Source organism: Aricia agestis, chromosome 6 (genome assembly GCF_905147365.1).
Source record: "Aricia agestis chromosome 6, ilAriAges1.1, whole genome shotgun sequence".
NCBI classification, from domain to species: Eukaryota; Metazoa; Arthropoda; class Insecta; order Lepidoptera; family Lycaenidae; genus Aricia; species Aricia agestis.
Genome location: NC_056411.1, coordinates 3,754,425 through 3,769,537, shown reverse-complemented (window position 1 = coordinate 3,769,537; position 15,113 = coordinate 3,754,425). Strand labels below are relative to the sequence as shown.

The window sequence follows — 15,113 nt, the reverse complement described above, 5'->3', positions numbered from 1 at the left end:
TTGAACACAGCATTTAAATTGTTGTCTTCATCCATAAGTTTTAAAAATGCCTTTTTATTAAGTCTTCACCTAAATTTTATGCTTAAGATTTTTATAAGTAAGAAATAATTTTAAACAGCCAAAATTATTTTGCGTAATATAGTGTTTATTCAAATATTATGTTCGAATTGTGCGTGTCTCTATAAAATCTCTAATTTTTTATTGATTTCTAAGTAGATCAAACCTAAAGTGTACAGGAGCATAATAAATCAAACATTACTTAAATCATGTTTATGCTTCATGTTGAAACAATATTTTAAAGGAATTTTATTTAAGGTTTTTTCAACCCAATCCATAAACTAAACCTAAATTAACTAATATTAACTACAAAATACAAAACCCAGTCACAATTTTACGAAAAAAAAAAACTTACAATGTCTACAACATAGTACAGTTCAAAATAATATACAGTCTGTTCAATGTTATTTTTCCTGAGTTTTATGAGAGTAAAACTTATGTTGTTCTATCAGAGGAAAGATAACTTTGAACGCAAGTTGATCGAAATAGTTAACAATGGCGCGTGCAAAGCGAAATCGAAGCGAGTGCAGATGTTTTGTACTTTTTCTGCTTCCATTTAAAAATTAATTGTTCTTCCTAACTGCATCTGCTACTATGCGACCGGCTGAAAAAGAAAAAAAAAGAAAAAATTAGTTATATAGCTTCAGAGCTACAATCAATATTATTAGAACAATGTATGTTTTAAATTAAAAGTTTAGTAATATTTAAGATTTACTTCATTAAAACAGAGAAGGTCAACCTTTTTCATTACAGAAAATCTAAAAAAATTATATTATGGTCCAACTAACTTTCTAAATCATGCTTTTTTAAAAACTTGCTTACAATTACGTAAACCTAACAACACTTTTAAATGTGGAAATGTGAATGGAAATTAGTCGGTGATCGCGACAACAATAGAATACAATAGCATTTCCTGGAATTCGCGATCGAAGTATTAAAATACTGAAAAATATAATAAAAATCTTTTGGTCCATAAAATATAGAAAATAAGGAAGAAATGGAAAGTTAATGTTGCTAATCCAAAAATAATATAAAAAAAATAATAATGAAAAAGATGGCACTATTAGCGCATACAGTAGGTAAATAATCCGACCATGTTGCACACGTCATGTCAGAATATTGACAGAAACATTGTCAAAAGTTGAACAACATTTTTGTTTACTGTCTATGCTGGTGCTGCGCCTCTAGCGTGAAAACATTGCAGTAATAATATGTCCTATTGGTGAAATAATAAATACTTAATAATATTATGGCAGTGAAAATTATTGTCTTATGTTAGTGTTAAGTAAAGTGCATTAAAATGAAATTTCTACATAATTATTTAGATGTGAAGAATGTAAATGGCAAGTACCATGTAGTGCATATTAGAACAAACTTACCTAAACACATTAAAAAAAAAAAGGAAACAAAACAGCAGAACGCGAAGGCGAACCCACAACAACACCTACAATTGAAAAAATATTCCTGAAGCAAACTGAAAAAATGGACCTTATCCTTCAACAAATGAGTACTTTAATTAGCCTCATAACAACACTAGTCTCGAAAATAACAAAATGACCTCCCTCAAAATAGCAACCTGGAACCTGGACGGGTTATCACCGAATTAAGACCAAGTTGAAGTCCTGCTGCACACACATGACATTGACATATTACTTGTTGCAGAGACCCATTTCACGTCAAACAGCAGTGTCAAAATAAAGAACTACCAAATATATGCCACCAACCATCCAGATGGCACGGCACATGCAGGTGCAGCAGTGATAATAAAATGTAACATCAAAAAAGCCTGGATAAGAACAAACTTACCACGATCTGAACAGTAGAGCCCACAAACTGGCCCGTTGACCCAAATAGATTACCAGATGTGATAGACTTTTTTATCATCAAGGGTATAAGTTCTGTAAATCACTCCATAGAGACATGCCTGGATGCTGACACAAACCACGTTCCAGTCCTACTAACCATCGGCACTACAGCGTTAAAAGTGACAAGAACACCGAAGCTATATAATAAGCGCACAGACTGGTCGTCTTTTCGGGAACTTATACATGACAAGCTAGACCTAAATATAGCTCTAAAAACAGAAGCCGACATTGATAAAGCTGCAAAAACCATCACCACAATGATACAAAAATACTGCTGGCACTGTACACAAGCAAGTAACGTATATTCTGAAAAAATAAGACAGAAAATGAAGGAGAAACGTAGACTGCGACGCGTATGGCATATAAGTAGACACCCTATAGATAAGGCTGCACTTAACAAAGCAGATAAAGAATTAAAAATCATAATTTAGGAAGCCAATGATACGGCGATAGAAACTTACCTAGAAGGACTGACTGCAACAAAGGATACTGACTATTCACTCTGGAAAGCCTGCAAAAATTTTGATAGACCCCTGTGCTCGCGCCTTAGCTGCGAACACCTACACAATCGTCGAGCGCGGCCGTCGGCGCTCTTCCATCCCACTCACATGCACGAGAACATTCGCGGCGCGGTACGAGGTACACCGCGAACCCCACTTCTATACCTACAACCGCCGTGGACGCTAATTAAAATTTCTATTATATCAAGTCAAAATTATTGTAGTATCTAGAATATAATATTTGTATGAAGAGTACAGTTTTTAATTTAATCTCTTATGTTCGACCGAACACCCTGCATCATAAGCCGCCACTGAGATTGCGAGACGGAGAATGGGCTAAATCGGCGAAAAGTAAAGCGGAACTGCTGTCCGTCCGTCCGTGCGTGCTGGACCCGTCGTCTGCTGCTGACGAATCTGATATTGATTTAGTCCTTGATCAAGAATTCCAGATGGACCTACCACCAAGCCCAGTAACACCCCGCGAAATCAAAAGAAACATCAAGTCTATGGATAATAAAAAAGCCCCTAGATTTGACCTAATTGACAAGAAGGTTTTAGAGGAACTACCACGCAAAGCTATAGTGTTTTTGACATTGATTTTTAACGCCATGCTGAAAGTAGGGTACTTTCCACTTTCCTGACCTGTGGAAAGTATCTCTAGTAATAATGATCCTTAAGCCTGGAAAGCCTCCACACGAAGTTACCTCCTACAGACCCATTAGCCTGCTGCCGATATTCTCGAAACTGTTTGAGAAATGCCTGCTTCAAAGACAGATCTCTGAAACAAATAAGAAGTCAATAATACCCGACCACCAATTTGGCTTTCGAAGTAATCATTCAATTATAGAACAAGTCCATAGAGTATGTAGAAGAATCAGAAAGTCTTTTGAACTCAAAGAATATTGCTCATCGGCATTTCTTTATATTCAAGCAGCTTTTGACAAGGTATGGCACAAAGGGCTGCTATTTAAAATGAAGTCTCTACTACCCCACACGTTCTATGGAATTCTGAGATCTTATATATCTAACAGAATTTTTCAAGTAAGAGAAGGCGACTCTACATCTCAGTTTTACAACATAGAAGCAGGTGTGCCTCAAGGATCGGTACTTGGACCCTTCCTATACCTTATCTTTACATCTGACTTACCTGAAACATCCAATGTCACCACCGCCACCTTCGCTGATGATACTGCTCTTATAGCTTCCAACAAATGCCCAATTAAAGCTTCACAAGCGCTACAAGCAAGTCTGCTTAAGGTGCAAAAATGGCTAGAAAAATGGAGAATAGCTGCAAGTGTCAACAAATCGGTTCATGTCACATTCACCCTCCGTAAAGAAGACTGTCCACCTGTCTCTCTAAACGGCACACCACTGCCACACAAAGACACTGTGAAGTATCTGGGAATGCACCTAGATAGAAGACTAACTTGGAAAAACCGCGTAAAAGCCAAAAGGGACGAAATTAACTTCAAAATCAGGGGCCTGAATTGGCTGATAGGCCGAAACTCCAAACTGTCTATGAAAAATAAGATTCTTATGTACAAAACAGTGATAAAGCCAATCTGGACATATGGCATAAAACTCTGGGGTTCTGCCAGTGCTAGCAACCAATCCACCATACAAAGAGTCCAAAACAACATACTCAGACAGGCATCAAATGCACCATGGTTTCTCAGAACATCAGAGCTACATGATACTTTCAACATGCAAACAGTAAAAAAGGAGATTACTGCCTATGCTAGCAAATACAAATGTAGACTCCAGAACCATCAAAATGTTCTAGCTGGACAGCTCACAATCCCAGAAATAAATCGTCGTCTAAAAAAAAAGACGAGACATATTTGACCAGGACAGTCAGTCATATGACTGACTAAATAATAAAGGGATGTATTCCACTGTGACTACCACCCTACACTAAGAAACCAACATCCCATCTGCTTATAGCCTGAAGGCTGATTGCAAGATTCACGTAGAGGAAAAATAACATAGGACATAAGATACTGCAATACTACAAATTTTATTAATTATTTTGCTGATATTAGAACAATACATTAAAAAGCAAGAAAGGTTACATAATAGAGTTCTAATGTACTTTATATACCAAATAAGTGAAGACAGAGCTTTTCTTAATGCTAAAGACTATGCACTACAAACAAAACACTACGGTCCATGACAGCTTTAGAAGGCGTAGTTTTGTTACATCTGTGTGTGTGACAGTGTACCTGCTGTACTACTCTATACGCGTGTTGGCGAACTCTGTGTCTTCTGTCTTCACTTTTTAGTCTGATATTATTACAATGAATAAAATAATATAAATATTATTTCGCCGACTTTTATTACTGAATCAGTTTGCGTTTGCATTAAACATTTATATAATTATTAAGCATAGAACAGCCAGTAGATTACTTTTTGTTTCTACTTACTTTGTACCTAATACAGGCTCTTACTCCCGTTTACCTATGAACAAAATGTGGTCAATGGTCATACATATATTATGCTATATACAATATAATAATATCCTAATATAACCCTTATAACATATAATATTACAAGTATACAAATATTTTAAAATAATGTAATGACTAATGACTAATGATCAAAGGATGAAAGGATGAGTTATTTATATATCTCTTAAGATTTGTTATCGCTATAAAAAGCAAACGGACAAAATAATAAACATAATATACAAAACACGAAAAAAAACTTTTTTTTGTATCCACAATCAATTGCCAAACATTGCATGAACCAAAACACAAAAACCCAATAATAATACATTTCGTCAACTATCACTATAACAATTACTATTATTTAACAATACTTAATACATAAATAATATATTAGGTAAATTATTTTTACAATTATACTATACACTATAATCTTTGTAATATAAAATTTAAATTTTAAAGAATAAAATTATTTGGCAAAAAATCTTACTTGGCAAATATAGGTTTGTTACTTCTGCCCAAACTGTTTATTGTATGGAATAAAAAATATCTTAGTCATCTAATCTTCTCACACAAGCACGAAGACTCATGTAATTGTTTAAGTTAGCTAACAAAGAGAAATAAATTCTAGATAGAATTACTAAGAAAAACTAATTATTAGTACTATTATCCAATATTTGAATTTTGAAGAATAATCATATAAGTATATATGTAGGTACTTTGAAGTATTTAAATCTTTCATTAAAATTAAACTAATAAAGGTAGCTAATTTTTGTTTTTATTTTTATTCAATAATGAAATATAATAATTACATGTTGTGGTGCAAGTAAGTAACAAGAAATTATGTTTAATGTATTTAAAACATAATTGTATAAATAGTGCAGTAAGAATTTTTATATTTTTACCATCTTACAGTTTATTTTTTCTTAACCCACAAACGCAAAAAACAATTACTAAACTATGACAAGCTTTCGAGCACATAACAAGCATATGACATATTAATATCTATATTAGAATATAATAATAATAATAATCATATCGAAATAAAATAAGATGATAATTCATGACATAAATATTGTTCATTATCTAAAATTTAAATTGTTTATGTAAAAAAAAGCACAAATTGACATAATATTATTGTATTAAGTTCTTTATAATAATTATTTAAGTATTAGAAATAGTATACTTGAAAATATAATAAGATAAAAGGACAAATAATTATAAGCAGTATTAGTATAAGTAAATAAATTATAAATTAGAATGTATAAAATTTGCACGCCACCCAAAGGCAAAATAAGAGAGCTTGATCATATTACTTTAACATCATATTGTACCTTATTTCAGCAAATAAATGATTTCTATTCTTTCTATTCTATTCTATGCATTTATAACTAATACCTACCTCATTTAGTCTGCAAATTTATCGATTTGTTTTTTGATCACTTTGTTGAAGGATTTCATTGTTTTATCTATGTTTTTGTTAGCATCATCAACGATTTTTTTCAAAAGATCTAGAAAAGAATCAACAAAGAATCATGCTTTACTTCATTGAATCATAGTTTAACAAGAATAATAACTATGTTAATATTGTGCAATTATCGTTACAAGAACCATGTCAATCATCATTTATCTCCTATGTTTATCTAGAAATGCCATATCTAGCATTGATAAGAGTTACTATAATACAAGTATGACATTAAAATGTATGCATATTTGTTTATATTTTGGCCCTTGATTAGTGCATTGAACTTTATACAATAAAAACAAAAATTATCTTACCTCAAAATGCATTTAATAGAATTAAAAAAATTAATACAAATAAAGGTTTGACATACCTGACTGAGCCATATCGTCAATGCGTCCATGGTGCTTCTGGTAGTACGGACGAATGATGCGATGGTAAATTATCAAGGATCCGTTAAAGTCAGTAGGCATGTAGCACCAGACTATGAAAATGCACTGAAAAAGTAAAAGGATTCATATTAGTTTATGAAACTCACAAAAAGCTCATGGTTCCACATAGGTAGGGTTGCCATCACTCAAATTGCCTTGGCCGGTCAGGCACGACAAAATTCCCGGACATTTAGCCGAAATGTGGTTATTTCCCCGGATACCTCTTAAAAAGTATAAATAACATTTTACAATTACGTTTTGCCAATTTTTGCTAAAACATCTTCCTTTTCCAATTACAAGAATTTGTTAAAATCTGATCCTTGAAATCGTACTTTTTGATTAAAGAAGAAACCGTGTGTATGCTTAGCAAGGTTTTATCTTTCGTTTGTTGTTGCATGACTAAAAAGTTGGATTTCTTTCGACAAAAGTGTCCGGATTTCACCCGAACAATTTTCAAAAACTCCGCCGGACGGTCCCCGGACGCCCTTCAAACTAGGACAAATCTGGGGAAACCCGGACGGATGGCAAACCTACATATAGGTTGGTGCTAAATTGTCTTACAATCCATACTATCCACACTAATATCATAAAATATGCGAAAGTGTGTTTTCCTGTCTGTTACCTCTTCACGCTCAAACCGCTGAACCAATTTCGCTGAAATTTGATATGAATATACTTTAAGTCCCGGGAAAGGACATAAGATACTTTTTATCCCCAAAAAATGTATGAGTTGCGGGCGTCATCTAGATTCTAGTAAATTATTAAAAAAACAATGAATAATAAGACAGACAAAATGATAACTAAGCAAAGGCCAAAGACCTAGATATGTGCAAGTGGACCTTGCTGTGTGACATAAAAGTAACTGAGGTGTAAGTGAGAATTGTTTATTACTTTATGGGAGATAATATGGCCGCGCCATGCTAACTGTATGGGCGCCGCAGACTCGATCGCACAAAAAGTCTGTCGTATGCGATCTCCCTACACATAACTTTCTTAAGATATTTTTATGCTGTGTTATTAATATAACACATAACTCTTGTATTATAATGAAACGATGTTACTGTTTATGGCACAAGGCAAAAAATTACTGTACGTGTGAGATTTTTCTTGACATGGCCAGTAATGGTGAGTTTGCTGCTTGTTTTATTTGTGACACTGATAAAAAATCCTAAACTCGTTTTTTTTTATGGATTGGTATAAAAAAATATAACACCTCACTGGTTATTATAGGAAATTGTTTTGTTTTAGCAAACTTTGTGGAAATTATTATAAAGTAGATGTCCCGGCGAACTTTGTGTCACTTATAAACCTTTTCTGGACTTTCATGATTTATTTGAGACTAAAATCAGCAAAATCGGTTTGGCCATTCTCGAGTTATAGTGAGTACAAAATTAAGAATTTTCTTTAGTTAGATGCAGTGCTGCTCATAAATAACATGGAAAGACTACAAGATTATTATTGTTTATACAAACATAGTTTTCCTTTTCTTGGCATAAAAACACCAAATTCTACATTAATACAATGTCAAGCTATTAGTTATCAACAAAAGCTATTGTTTAAAATGATCATTAAATCTTATCAGTAAATTTGAAACCAAGTGATAAAATGAATTAGTCATAAACAAGATTCGAAACAAAATTTTGTTTTACAAATTTTTAAGGAAAATATGTCAGAGTCCCTTAAAATATTTGGTTTGTTATGATGTGTTACAAAACAACATTAATAATCTTATATCGGGCAATTCCATATGTGACTGACTCTACATTTGATACGACTTGCGTTTTATTTTGTCATATATTATGGTTACTATCATGTTGTTAGAATCAATTTTAAGATGGCTTTGTAGCAGATAAAACAAGTTAACTTATGTAGAAAAAATGGTATACACTGTTGTTTTCAAATAGCATTTATTTAGTCAAACATAAACGTGACCGACACTACATGCAAAAGGAAGTCGTTTCCGAGAGTGTTTGTAAATCTTCCTCTCTGTGTGCTAAGTAACTCTATTTTGTATTTTTATGGAAAGTGCATGAAACAAACTATTATAAAATGGGATATTATTAAATGCACATCAGAATAATTTTGCAGCACACTACCTTAACTCCGCAAATTAACTGAATGTATACCAGAAAAACTAATACTGATCAAAAAAACAATTGGTTAACTGAACATGCCCTTCAAAAAAAACCTAAACATCATACAAATCGAGACGACCTTTATAACCGAATTCACACAAAAAATATGGTTCATACATCGGATATATTATTTGTAAAACTAAAATTTAAATTGTTTATCAAAAATACTAACTTGCTCTCTAAATTGGACAATCTTACAACGGAATTTCTAAAAACGATATCGAAAGGTGCACCACAATAAAATCAATTTCTATTATCAAAACAAGTCTACAAATTGACAAATCGTGCAACTAAAATATTTTTAGCCTAACTTTATTTTAATTAGTTAATGGAATAAGGCGTTACTTTGCGGAAATCCATAGTTTAAATTTAGTTTCTTATTATTTTTAGCAATATTCCGCGGAATATTGCTAAATATAATAACAAACAATTTTTTTTTTTACTTTATTTTCTTTTTGTTTCTCTGTTTTACTGAAAAACATGTTGGGGCCTCATCTAACGCCGCACTCACTCCTTTGCGCTCGCTCTTTACTCTTTAGCGACCACAGATATATCTTGATCTATTTCTGTGTTAGCGACAAAGATTTTTGGTAATTATGATGAGATATGGTGAAATATTTTATCATTCCAAAACTATATGATTCAAGGTTTCTTGATAAAAATTAAGAAAAATTATTAAACTACTGTATTGTAATTGTATGGGTTAATAAATTTATTAATGACTCTTAAATAATTAATAGTTACGATGGTTAGCCATCGTGGTTATTTTTTTGTGAACCACCCAGAAGTAGGAGCCCCACGTCGCGGGGCTCCGTCGACTCATAATTGAAGCCAGTTGTTTTTTTTTTTTTTTCTTTAGTAGCTTGTCAACCCCTAGAGTGCAATTCCTAAGCCGGAGGCTTAATTATTTCGCAATATATCGGTTAGGAACACTTTGTGCGTGAATCCGACTCGCTTTTTGCCGATTGTTTATTATTATTGTTTATAAACTGAGTTACCATTCACTGTGCCAAAGTTTAGTCCATGTTAAGTTAGTACTTGATGATTTTTATGTGTTCTTAATTATATGAACATAACAGATTAAATTGGGTTTTATTTAGAATAAATGATGTTCCTAAAAGTAATTTAGGTGATGTTTTCCTTTAAAAAGTTGTAGTATGTTTGTTGAACTAAGGAATTGTTAGATATACAATTTTAATAATAGTTATTCGTTCAGTAAAACAGTTTTGCAAATAACTTTAAATTTAGGGTGCATAATTAGTGTGCAAGTCAGTATTTTTGGTGAAAAATCAAAATGATCGAGAAAAGGGAATATACAGATATTGATTTAGATACATGCCTTATAAAATGGTTACCTATAACCTGTAAGTGATTTAAAAAAATATTTATTAGCAAAAGAAATCGTGACCGACACTACAGCCCAAAACGTGACCGACACTACACTCACTTTGTGCAGGTAAAAGTCCATAGTTTTACATTAAACTTTAAAATTTATGTATCTCAGCACATACAGCACAAACTCTAAAAGTATATAAAAGCTAATCAGTAATTAGTTAATTCATTAAAATGCTTTTTTTGAACTTAAACGTCACAAAAACGAAATCACTAATAATTAGTCAAATATATTAACGTAATAATAGTCAAATATATTAACATAACTATTAACATAATAACCCAAGAGGCAGCGATAGGCAGACTTTCGTCATTTTTTTAAGCTAAAAATTTTCCGTTATATGAGCCCTATAGAGGTAAGAACGACCAGACACTATGAAGTTTCGGTCGCTATTACTTTAGTAGGTTTCCAGTTCTGCAGGTCTATCTTACGTTCAATAAAGTTTAAAAAACAATAATTTTATCTTATTTTCTTGCGATATCTGTAATAATCTCATATCCTACTGCCAGATTTTTGTGACAATTGCTTCCCATTTCCAGACATGGCAAATTTTTTTTTTTTAAAGGCTCTTTTATTTCTTGCAATCTGCCTGGTTCAGGGCATTTAGCTAGAGGTTATGTAATTTAGGATTAGCAAAATTTTGGATTTTATTTGACTTTGTGGTGGTCTGGCAGGTTCCTAAAATAATAATTTAGCTTTCTGCTTCTCTCTCTGCTTTCTATAGCTGTTTTCGTCATCTATCAGCAAAAACAACAAAGAAAATGCTACTTTTGGGCGTGATCTACTCAATAATGTGACTGACACTACAAAAATATTTTTAGAATTTAGGTGTTATAAAAAAATATGACATATTTTTAATGCCAGTATCATTTGAGTAACACTTGACAGCGTAGGAAAGTTTCTAATTTTGTTGATGTAAAAGTAATTTTATTGTAGTTATAGACAAAAGTAATGATTTTTATGTGACCGACACTACAACTCGACACTGTGATCTTACAAGCCTATTATATCTTAATAAAAATGAATTTTCTCGAATCTCAAAAGCTATATCGGTATTTAATTGTTTGAACAATCAGTGTGTAACAAAATATGACAAGAATTTAAAATACATAACGTGAAAACTAAGTCAGAACTTCATCACACTCAGCCAAGCTCACAACATCATCTCATAAATGGCAGCTTTGCTAGAAGAGTAATGCTTAGAAATTGTTGCTTCTTTAAAATCTTAATAGTGCCATAATGTTGTGACTATAATTAAGTATTTTTAATACCAAAATCAGGTATTTATTTTTCTAGTTTATGGTAGACTTTTACATGGAACTGCCCTATCTTCAAATGAGCAATTATTGTATATCTCTTTGGAATTGGAATCTCAGAATCAGCTCTAACAATGTTTATGAAATTTAGTATATATCCCTATATATACAAAACCCCCTGGTTTTGGGGCGATAAATCGAGCTAGCTAGGAATCATTTTAAGAAAATGTAATTTTATTTGTTTTATCGAATGCCGAGAAAAGCTTGGTCAAATAGCTAGTATTATACTATGACATTAAAGTTACCAATATAATATTTTGGTAGCACAGTAAATTTATGCAATAACCTTTGCAATGTTAAAAGAATGTAGATTTTACATAGTCATGCCTAACATCTACTTAATTACCTTTGTGGTTTGAGTCACTTCGTCTGTATGTCATAAATAGTTCAATCACAAAGTACAGAATAGTATCTTTGTTCAAGTGATGGCTACAAAGAACCACACAGTATTGAAGAATCATTGGAGATTGTATCATGAAAAGTAAGTCCATAGTGTTATAAATAAGTGACAAAACGGCCATATGTTAGCTCACCTTAATCAGCCAATACAATGGGAACCAGCCCACAATGAAGTCGGAGAAGTATTCAACGATCGAGAAGCAGGCGTACACCACCCAATACGTCAGCCACTTCGTATCGTCGTCCTTCTGAGGGGACTCCAGCGCCTTCATCGACATATAAGCCGGATACACGAAGCCGATCGAGTTGCATATCAACTCCGCGCCGAATCCGAACACTAAATATAATGCAGTGAACGCCACCAAGCCTGCGACGAAAGAAATATTTAAGCAACCGCTAAAGTTATAAATAAACTCAATTAAATAAGTGATGCTTACCGATAAATATGTACAATCTATTCACTCCGGTCTTCGCTTCGGCCAGCTCGAAGTATTTGGTCCACGGCTTGCTTTTGTCCGAAAGATTGCGCTCTATCGTGGCTTTGTATTCTTGCAATTTGTTACTCATTTTGAATATAAAATGTGCGCCTAGGGCTATTTCTATGAAATTTTTGGCACTGCAGCAAGATTCGAGGCGGCCACGACTCGATGACAGTCAATATTGAATGACGTTCAACTTAAAGTTGAAACGTCATTCAATGTTGTCAGAAATGAAAGTTGACAACCACTGCTGACAACTGACAAAAATATTTGAGTGTCTGTTGGTGTTGCCATGTTAAAAATAGAGCATATAATATTTTTACTTTTGGTTGGTATAGGTCAGTTAACTAAAGCTGGCACAATCAACACATTTACACATTGCGCTTGTGTAGTGTCTGTGCGCGGCGTGACGTCGTGCTGCATACGCATCATAAAAAGTCTACCAGTCTCTCTCGCGCGCGGTCTATCATATTATGAGCGTGAAGGGGACAATTATTGTTTTTCTTTTGCTACTGTTTATAAATACAGCGAGATGTTACAACTTACAAGTCAGTCACGTGTGATCGGCGCGCGGGTCCAATTTTTATCATGATGCAAACGTCTATACCACACACATAGATCAAGATAGATACCGTATGTCGCTCCATTAACTGTATGAAAACGAGCGTTTCACTTTTTTCATACCAACTGTGACGTACCGATGATAAGAAACGTGTCTATTAACTAGGTCAAGGCTTTCATTTGAATTTCTACAGCTCAATACGGCACTTTTAGGCATTTAGACATACGGTATTGAAACTTCCAATTGACGTCCTATTCTGGTAGCAGACTAAAGAACAGACTTTCGAAAGACGAGCATTGCTCGTCGTTTGGGAACGCGATATGGCACGCGAAGTACATACACATGCGGTATCTATCTTGATCGATGTCTGTGATTTATAATTCTATACTTATTATTATAAAGCGGAAAAGTTTGTTTGTTTGTTTGAATGCGCTAATCTCAGGAACTACTGATCCGATTTATTTTTGAGGAAGTCCATTTATTGAGGAAGGCTATTGGCTATATTTTATTACGCTGAGACTAATAGGAGCGAAGAAATAGAGGAAAATGTTGAAAAAAGGGACATTATTTGAAAGGGCTGTCACGAACTACTGGAGCAATTTTTATGTTATTTGGCACAGATAAGAAGTAGAGCACTTGAAGGATCATAGGCTATTTTTGTGGATTGTCTTTTGTGATTTGTCTGTGAAATATCTAATTTACGCCGTACGTGGGTGAAGCCGCTCGATATGTCTAGTATTATATATTTTTAAACATACTGTATAGTGAAATTGCATAAGTGTGAGTACTGTGAACTTGCCAGCTTTAGTTAACTGACCTATATCAAGTTTTGGGCCACTGGCCAGGTGCCTTACTCCCGAACTTACGTCATTTCATACCGTACAAAATTTATACAGGTGAATGTTGATACCTTTTTAATAATAAAGACCACCGTCAGTCGTTAATATGCGGGTGGAAAGCCCGTCAGCCAGCGATATAAGCTATAACCAATATAGCCCTACTTCGCGCTCAATGTATCCTAGGGCGTCGCGTAGACGACATTTCCACCTGCAAATATTCAGCTGCCGGCGATTTTCGTTTGAATTAACCATAAAATTGTCTGACGTAGCAATTTTAAGTAATTAATTCGATAGTCAATATTTGTGAAGAAGAATTATATACATTTTACATTAAAAGCGCCATCTGTTGTTATATACTAAAACTAAAATAGCACCTACCAAACCTAAACGTGTATAATCTAGATATGACCTTTATTGGGTGCGAATTGGGATCTTTTTAATGTCAATTCAATACGATTCCCAACAACAACTTTGAGATACTCTCAATTTTTATTCCACCCATAATGGAGCAGCTGACGATCAAAACTCTTATCTATTAATAGAATAGTATTATTGTTACGATTTTCGCTCGGTATGAAATTACTTTTTAAAATGTGCGCGACCTCCCCTACTATAACATTATTATCATAATATTAAGAGGATTCCACACCGCCGTTTTTCCATACAAACGCTGTCCCCTGTTTCCTCCCTGGATAATACCGGTAGAGTTATGATTTTTTTCCTGAATATCTATGGCCACTATTAGCATGTCCCTATGTTTACTTTTTTTTTTCAGAATTTAATTATTAAAAAAGATAAGAACGTCCAAAAACCCAAAAAAATGGCCAGATTTTCCTCTGTGTTCAAACACCCACAAAACAAAACTGGCTAGAATATACAAAAAAAATAAAACATAGAAACACAGCTCAAGCCTTGCTTTAATTCTTAATGAAAAAATTACTTAAATCGGTTAAGTTTTGGAGAAGGAATCAGCGGACAACGAATCGAAGATTTTCTGTTCTTTTATTAGAACTTTTGTCGTGTTGTCTCTATCGCCCTCTGCGGTGGAAGACTTGAGATTGGTGAGAAAGAATTACATTTTCAAATACCTATTTTCAATTTCTCTCGCCCCTGTTGTATCCTCTTAAGCTTAAGCCGCTTTAAGCTTAGAACAAACCTACGCGTCAGACGCTCCGCTTCGCAGTCGCCTGGTCGCGTATAAGCTTTAAGGCTTCTTACAGACGATTGACGA

The 15,113-nt window shown here is 33.6% G+C and overlaps 1 protein-coding gene across 5 annotated transcripts; it reads right to left on the bottom strand.

Annotated features, from left to right (window-relative positions):
- Positions 1–299: 299 nt before the first annotated feature.
- LOC121728416 (receptor expression-enhancing protein 5-like) lies at positions 300–12,674 on the bottom strand. 5 transcript variants are annotated; one of them, XM_042116604.1, is made up of 6 exons: positions 12,440–12,673; positions 12,137–12,369; positions 6,702–6,825; positions 6,269–6,377; positions 4,846–4,879; positions 300–661 (listed from the first exon to the last, which is right to left on the bottom strand). In XM_042116604.1, exons 1-4 carry the CDS (start codon positions 12,567–12,569, stop codon positions 6,274–6,276), a joined length of 591 nt encoding a protein of 196 aa, XP_041972538.1. In that variant the 5' UTR covers positions 12,570–12,673; the 3' UTR covers positions 300–661; positions 4,846–4,879; positions 6,269–6,273. The 5 variants fall into 5 exon arrangements, with proteins under 5 accessions (XP_041972538.1, XP_041972537.1, XP_041972542.1 ...); XM_042116603.1 differs by lacking the exon at positions 4,846–4,879; XM_042116608.1 differs by lacking the exon at positions 6,269–6,377.
- Positions 12,675–15,113: the final 2,439 nt, after the last annotated feature.